The sequence below is a fragment of the Trachurus japonicus genome, chromosome 21, assembly GCF_045865225.1.
Source record: "Trachurus japonicus isolate A0001 chromosome 21, Traja_1.0".
NCBI classification, from domain to species: domain Eukaryota; kingdom Metazoa; phylum Chordata; class Actinopteri; order Carangiformes; family Carangidae; genus Trachurus; species Trachurus japonicus.
This window is the reverse complement of record NC_140927.1, coordinates 20,906,113-20,914,763: the sequence shown is the minus strand read 5'-3', so window position 1 is coordinate 20,914,763 and position 8,651 is coordinate 20,906,113. Positions and strand designations below refer to the sequence as shown.

The 8,651-nt window shown below is 41.6% G+C and overlaps 1 protein-coding gene across 1 annotated transcript; it reads right to left on the bottom strand.

Annotated features, from left to right (window-relative positions):
• Window positions 1-1,282: 1,282 nt before the first annotated feature.
• On the bottom strand, window positions 1,283-2,004 carry otos2 (otospiralin 2). The gene is given in 3 exon segments (XM_085764310.1): window positions 1,283-1,502; window positions 1,637-1,733; window positions 1,929-2,004. Coding segments are annotated over 3 exon segments (393 nt in total).
• Window positions 2,005-8,651: the final 6,647 nt, after the last annotated feature.

Sequence of the window (8,651 nt, the reverse complement as noted above, 5' to 3'; positions counted from 1 at the left end):
CATTTCTGGGTCATGGAGTACACTGACGTAGAAGGAGAATAAAGGGCGGAGAGAACATGGAGTCTCTGACAGGAAGAAGAATTTCATAGCTACTAAACCTCCATCTGATCCCCGGTTTCATCCTGTCCAGACGTGCCGGAAGAAGAACTGCAGAGCGTTGGGGTTACGTTGATGCAGCGACTCTGTTTCAGGTGCAAAGCTTTCCTTTTTTATTTGCCAACAAATCCGTGAATGAGCATCTCAGAGTCAGAACAGACCTGGACAAAGATGAAAGCACAACAAAGTAATCCCCTCATATGTGTGTTTGTTGTCCCGGGAATTAGGAAGTAGAGCATGAGTCAGATCAGAAATATACATCGAACTTTGCTTCAAAACACAATTTTATCTTTTTTCTTCACACTGCTCCCAACTCTCCCCCTCCTTCTCTCTCTTTCTCTTCTCTTCACACTCGACACTCGACTTGACAGACTGAGTGTGTGACCTCAGGATTCACTTCAGCGCCTGACACTTCAGTGCACAGACATCACAGATGACCCTCAAAAACTCAGACAAACACTCCGCAGTCAAAGAAAAAAAAAGTGAATTTCTGAAGTATAATTTTCCACCTCCAGGCCCTTTCTACCTGATAAAATAAAAACCCAGCAACACCTGCGCACCTTACTGTAGGAGAAATGGATTTTGAACTGACGATGCACAACAACTCAGAGAATTTTATTTTTTTAGTGAATCATTGGACAGTTTGATTTATTTGAGCCTTCAAAAAAAAATGACATACATGAAATCAACTCACAAGTTACATGTAAGAGAGGACATCAAACTGCCACCTTTCAAATAAATGCATTTCCCTCATTAATGTTATTTGAATAGAAGTGTAAAGTGACATAAAATAGCATAAAACAGTTCCCACCCCTGCTGTAAAACACTGGACAAATCTGGAAGATGGTGATAGAGTTTTACTTCTCAATAAGTAACATTAGATGAAGTAATGCATATCATCCAAATATTGAATACATTTTATATTAACAGGAATAAACAAAACACCTTTAACACTTTTAATTTCATTTAATTTTATCACTCAAATCAAATATCAGTCCAGTTTGTGGTCACGGGAGAGTTGGCCCACACTCAACTTCAGTAAAGTTAGAAGAGAAGAAAAAGAAACATTTTGAGAGAAGGATGAACTCTTCTACGGAGCGGGTCACAGCACCACAATGAATCATCTGTAGACATGACAACAGCATCGGGCCCTCCGCCTCCGTCTCTCTCCCCCTCCGCCTCCGCCTCACTCCTCCTGGAGCTCAGGGTCGGGCTCTGGACTGTCGTAGCCCAGCTCGCTGCCGATCGGAAAGTGAGCCCAGAAGGTGTGAGCCAGGTGCTGCATCCCGTCGTGAGCCGCCTGAGCTCGTAGCTCCTCCAACCACCCGAAAAAGTCTGAGGCCCACAAGTCCCAGTAAGGCAAGCTGCGCCTCTGCCTCTCCTGCCTCCCGCCGGCCGCCGCCTCGCTCTCCTCCTCCGCTCCTGGCGAAAAGGGAAGCAGACAGAGACAGAGGGAGGTGTGAATGTTATTTCACACCACCCTCTGTCATTTTAAGAGTGACAGCGTATCACCATGTCAAGTCCGTTCCTATCATGTCACATATTGAGGCTGCTGCCCGTACCTGTAGGACACGGGAGGCCGAGCAGAAGAGAGCAGAGCAGAGCAGACACGAACACAGCACGCATGCTTTCAGCAACTGAAAGACAGAATACATAAAAAAAGAAAATAGAAATTTGCTTGTCAGTGCATCAAAGTGTGCATTGAGTATCATAGCAACACTTGCATCTAGAGGTCAAATGCATCAAGTTCTTCTTTCTGCATTTATCTCTAAAGAAGACGTATTCATCTTCTCCTCTGTTTAGATTAAACATCATCCTGTGCCTCGTCCTACCTGATCAGCAGCAGATGGTCCCTGATCCTGTTCCTCGTCCTCCTGCGTCCGTCTGATCTGAGGACGCTGACTGCATCAGGCTTAGAAAAAGAGGAGAAGGCAGACATGTTTGTTTTTCACATTTTGCCTCTTTACGCCTGCATGTCTCCAAAACCCCTTCTTTCACACCTCTCATGCCCATTTCCTTCAGACAGAGGTGTATAAATGTGACGTTTTTTGCAATTTCTAGCCAGGAAATGTAGAAAGAAAAAACAGAAGAAGCAAGAAAGCTGCACTGATGTGTTGCTCAAATGTGTTTCTTTTCCGTCTAAACTACAGATGATTAAAACATAGGTGGAACACAAAGTTAGACGTCACATCTAGATCCTACTGCTTCATGTTAATACTCATTATTTCTCTACTGTGCATTCAGCACGAGGAGGATTATTCTGTTCTGCTTCATCTTTGTCCAGCAATGCTCTCTGGACTCTGAGATGCTCATTTCACGGTTTGGTGGGTAAATAAAAAGAAAAGCTTTTGTACCTGAAACAGAGTCTTTGTGCGCTCACATATTCCATCACTATGTGCACTTTTTTCCGGTGCAGTGTGTGGCCACCGGCCTGCGTCTGAACCGGCCAAATCTCTCCTGTTTTAACCCACATGAGTCTTTAGTGAAAACTTTTACGTGCATTTGAGAAACCCATGTTTTCCCTTCAGGATCTTTTCTTTTCCATATGAGCCTTTGAGAGCAGTCAGGAGATGTCAGAGCCTCATCCTCACCTTCTGTGAGTAAATCATACATACAGTCTCTCGCCTTGAGGTGCATACTGTAGATTAATATGGATTTTTTCCCCCCAAGGTTAAAAGGAGTAAGAAAAGCTGAGTGAGGAGTGAAAACATGAATGTAAGTGGAAGAAAAGAAACACACACCAGACAATTTTCACACTCTGTCTCCAGACAGACTGTACTAACATCCAACCAGTCAGTTTCTCTTTTTTGTTTATTTTTTTGACCATCCATTAATCTGCTCTGTGGTTGTTTATTTCCCACTGAAGAAAGTCACAGCACAGAGGACAAACCCCATAAACTCTCGATCTGATGTCGACTGTCAACTGATACTGTGAAACTTAAGGTTTGGTTCAGACATGAAGAGTGATGACTGGTCAGGGTTAAGGGTAGGAATGTCAGGATAGTGCAGAAAAAATGTGTTTAAGTCATAAATCATTCACTTTCACAATTGACTTTATTGTTATTTAAAGGGATAGTTCAACATTTTGGCAAATTGGCCCATTGCCATAATCGCTATAGTCATAGCAGTAGGTTCGTTACCTTTAATTGTCGGTGTAAGCTATTTTTAGAACGGTGGAGCGGAGCGGCAGGCTGCTCAGGGCTATGCTATGGAGGCTAAGGGAATTTCTTGGTTTTCCTCATCAAACTCATCAAATACACAACCCAACAACTCCAAAAGGCTGTCGTGGATAAGTTGTGAGCTGCACAATCACTACGCTATGAGATAATAATGGAACATCACGAGACGGAGTTGTTTTAGAGGGAAATTCATGCAAAACCGCTGATGCGCGTTGTGTTCAGGGACAGTTTTTCGGCAAGCAGACTCTGTATTTACCTCGAAAACGGCTCTGTTTCGAAACGTTCCATTATTATCTCATAGCATGGTGATTTTGCAGGTCACAACTTGTCCACGACAGCGTTTTGGAGTTTTGGGATTTTGTATTTGATGAGTTTGATGAGGTAAACCAAGAAATTCCTTTAGCCTCCATAGCGTAGCTCTGAGCAGCTCGCCGCTCCGCTCCTCCGTTCTAAAAATAGCTTACACCGACAAATAAAGGTAATGAACCTACTGCTATGACTATAGTGATTATGGCAATGGGCCAATTTGCCAAAATGTTGAACTATCCCTTTAACCTAGATAAGATCTATTTGTAAGGGCGTATATAGGCAACAATAAACGGAGACCATGAGAGAGGAAACAGATGAGACAGAAAAGAAGTTTAACATGTATAAAAGTTTTAATCTGGAACAATTAAATAAAAGCTTCAAATAACCTGAATAAATAAAACCAGGTGCCTTAGATCCTAAACCACAACCCTGCAGTTCACGGCCAGTAGTAGAGCTTTATTACATGTAATTACACATCTCTCTGTCTCCTCGTTTCCTGCTTCCTGCTTTATCATGTGTGAGCGAGTTAAATCTCAAAGAGTTTCAGGAGTGTGTAATGAACAGTGACGTGTGAGAAGCCACAGTTTTAAGGCCACAGTTCACTCCTCGTCTCCGAGAGGAAGCCACTGAAACGAGCCTGTTTTATCTAAGAGACAGAATAAAACCACGTTTAATCTCCAGCTTCATCACGAGCTGTGGAGTATGGAGTTTAGACAAGAGAGTCGTTTTATTGTGATCTGACTGAATTCAATACAATACAATACATATTTATTTATATAGCACATTTAAAAATACAACCCAGGTTATCCAAAGTGCTGCACAGTAAAACACACAAGCAAAACTAGTGGCAATAAAAACTAGATGGGATACAGGTGATGTAGCTACAATAAAACATGCAAAAAAAAACAAGAGTGAAAACATATAAAACCTAACTAAAATGCCAAGGAAAAGAGATGAGTTTTTAAAAGAGATTTAAAGTGCTCGAGTGTTTGTGCAGTCCTAATATGCAGATCAGGCAAACAATAATCTTTCAGAATTTGTCAAGAGCACAACTTTTAGGTTGAGTTTTTATAATGCAGATTGTAGCAAAGGTTCAGACTGTGAATGCCAACCCTTTGTCTTCAGAGTTTATTTTTCTCAGTGTGACCAAATTTAGATTTGTTCCTTCTGAAATTAACGCAAAATTTGACCTTTAAAATGTAATGTTTTAGTGTTTCCAGAGTGAGACTGCTGCTGTTCTTCAAATTTGAAGACATTTACGGTACTGTATGTGCATTTTTCATGCTTTTTTCCCCCTTTTTTTTGCACAAAAGCGAATAAAGAAGAAAATAATGGTAACAAAGGAATAAATCCAAACTGTACAGGAAATACTTGGTATTAGGATTTCAGAACATTTGTTCACAATGAGAAAAAATTGCATCTAGCTTTATCCATGAAGAAAGAAGAAGCCTTGGGTTGTGAAAAGATGTTATTAAATGTTGTTAAATTAAAGGGTTTCCATTTGTGTAGGTGCTGGTAAAAGCGTGAATGTGGCTGTGTGCTTTCAACAGGTCCTGTATGAAGAGACAGTAATAAGTGAATAAGACGTAGAGAGGTCTGGAGGGAGGAGGAAGCGACCATTATCTTGTCAATACATCACTGCTTGGTGGCAGCCAGGTGTGTGGTTAATGCTGCTGTAGTTACAAGGACCCGTGTGCTCCCACTTCCACAACATCTCACATCCAATAGCGTAATCTTTCAGCCATTTGTCCCTCTGACGGGCCTCAATATGATGTACTACATTTGGCATGATTTCAGGACTGTGTGTCACTTCTGTGTTTGTGTTTTGACGTGATTTCAATAGAGTGCAGCTTCTTCCATAATGAGTTAAAATGCTCTTTGTGTTGGAGATGGAGAGGGATGGTACCGGAGGGAGCAGCCAGTGTGGGAGCGAAATGGAAAAACAGCCACAGCAGGAAATTGAATATGGCACTTCAAGTTTTACATTTCTGTTACGGTGACTCTTCTGCAGCCTTGACAAGTGCAAACAAGCAAAGCCCATTGTTGTTTGATTCTGCACAACAATATGAGGATCGTATATATGGTCTGAAAAACTATCAGTGGCTGTGAATGGAAACGTCTGGTCTGCAGATGACAGGGGAGGCTTTTTGAACATGTTGGGTCCTGCACTTTGAGACCACATCAATGTTACTGTGATTTTATTCATCAAAGTGACTTTTACAGTTTGTGTTTACAGTTTCTAATAGATATTTTGTAGTGTAAAGCTAAATGCTGATGAAATGTAGCTAATGGTGTGATTTGTTTTAAATTTTAAAAGTCTGACCTTTCTTTTAATTTACTCTCTAGAGAAATGTTTTGTGAGAAGATTGATACCAAGCTCACGTGTCTATGGAGCTAAAGCCAGTAGCCGATTAGCTTAGCATTCCCCAGGTCCTGTATTCCCCGTTTTTCCCAAAAAGTGTCCTATGTTCCCCGCTGTTGTCGGTTGATGGACTCTCTCTACTTATCTGGACTCTCTCTATCTATCTGGCCTGTCTAGCCTCTACCTGGTCTTTTTACTAAACTTAACCAACTCCTTTCTTCATTGCCTAAACACAACCAATGGGTAAATTACACTTCTCACTCAAAAATAGGCAAAAATCTGCAAAGTCACAACTCCACTTCCAAGTATGGGTACAAAAATTGCATGTCCCCCGGGTCCTTTTGGGGAAAAGCGGGGAACATATAGGACCCTTTTTCTAAAAAAGGGTTCTATGTTCCCCGGTCACATACACAGCGGGGAACATACGGATGACCCTGTGGGAAACAGCTTGGTACCAGCACCTTTAAATTTGATCAATTAACACATTATATCTTGAAGAATTTGCACAAAACTCAAATTTGTTCGATTAGATTCATCTTTATTGTCACTGTGCTTATTTAGATGTAAATTCTTCAGTAAATTATTTATTTTTGTCCCAATGTGCCCTCTCGCTCTGCTGTGTCTCTCCTGCAGGTTGTTTTGCAGGCGTCGTTGGGCAGATGCTTTCCTCCAGTCTGTGACGTCTCTGCCAGGTCTTTGAAAAGTAGGAGTCTGTTCATGTGGCCAGTTCCCCCCACCCCTCCACCCCTCCACCCCCGCCCCTCCTCTCTCTCAGCTCCAGCATCCCCTTCAAACTGTAGCCCGTCCTACACACCTCTGTGTGACTTCTCATTTTGTTGCCAGCTTTTAACCAGGAGGTAACAGATGAGGACTCGTTTGGGATCAAAACAAACATTTTGAAATCGTTTTTATCATCCGTCAGTGAAAAGGCTTGTCTGTTGTTTTGTAGGCGTTTTGTTGATTGTGTAGTGGCTGTAGTTTCGGTAAGTTGGACAGTATCAGACCAGCAGGAGAGATCCCAGCTTGCCTGAATTAATGTTCATTTATTCCGCCTTGTGTTTGCTTTGCGAAGGACTTAGTGAAGGATTCAATTTTGTTTGGAAATGTTATTTGCTCAGTGATTGCTGACTGTCTGTGTTTGTTTACTTTTACCACGTAGCTCTCAAGCTCCTCATGTAAAGGTGCTGCAGCCTTGAAGAGCCAACTGTGTCACAGACTCTGTTGTCTCGAACCAAGTGACAACTCTCAGTTCTCCAAAGCACAAAGAGAAGATCTGTTCTTCTGTTTCAAAATCTCGACGGGGGTGGGACCTACAAGGTTAAACAGTGGGCGTGGAGCATGTGGAGAAAGAGTTGAGGGCGACTTTATAGGTTCTTCATCTTAGATTCTTCTTCTGACGGAGAGAAGTGAGATGAGTGCAATGAACTCTATAAAACTGGGTCCAGCGTTGATTTTTGACAAAGTAACTCTTCACATGCTGTAGGCTAATGTACTGACTGAAAAGTGGGTTTGATGTGAAGTGACTCTCTTTCCACTCGGCTTCAACTCTTTTGTTTTTTTGCTTTTATCTCTCTCATTCTGTTTCTTTTTTTTTTGGAGTCAAGTACAAATCAATTATAGAGCAGCACAGATCTTGAGTGCTCTCTCCTGGTAGCGCATCCTCAGGCTGCGTTATAACATTTTTATTGTATTAGAGTTCAAAACAAATGGAGAAAAGCTGAATCAAACACAAAGTCTCAAAGCCATCCTTAATTTAAATTTTATTGAAATGATTTTTTTGCGAGAGACAAAACGTGTTGAGTTGTTTTGATTTTCTGCTTCTTTTTCAAAGTCATTGTTTGTCTCTACTCAGTTTTTTTTTAGTTCATTTGTAGCTGACATTGGCACATAGTCTCAGTGTCACAGAGTTAATTTGAATTCATCATTAACTAATCAAACTGATGCTGTGTCTCTATCTCTTGAAGGATCTTAATGGAAGCTCAACACTGCCATCATGTGGAAATCTAAAGGTGCTACAGCCCACATCTGATCAATTTCTCTCCTCCACTGTTGAACACATTTGAAATGTTTTTTTATCACCACAACAATCAATTGTTGTCCTGTTTTATTATCACTGTGCCCAGTGGACACATAAATGCATGTAACTGAATGTTTCCATCGTAAAACTAATGTGTTTTTGTCACCACAGTGCCTCTGTTTGTCGTCACGCTCACTTGGAGATATAAAAAGCCTAACTGCTGGCTGCTGGGTGCCATCCAAGCCGAAGCAGATGGTGGTTTAACAGGAGCTAACGCAGTCACAAACACTCCTCTCAGGTGACCTCGAGCATCTTCCAGATGTGCATCGTGCAGCTGACAGATACAGTATGTAGGGCAGGGGGATAACCGTTTGGCAGACAGGACTCCAGTCGCCCTGAGGAGGCTTTTGACGGCTGACTGAGTTTCTGCACAAGGTTACAACAAACTCTCAAATCATTTGGTTAAGTGAAAAACACAAGTTGCCCTGAGGGTTTCAGAGCATAAATTTAGGATGCTCAGAAGTAACTCCACTACACATATTCATTTGTTTTGAAAACAGCACTTCACACTTCAGCTCAGTTTAATCAGGCAGCTGCATTATAGTTTGTGCGACAATCCCACCAGAGTGATTCATTATGCATGTAGTTTGTAATCCCCCAATCAATAATAACCTGTAAACCATTTGAT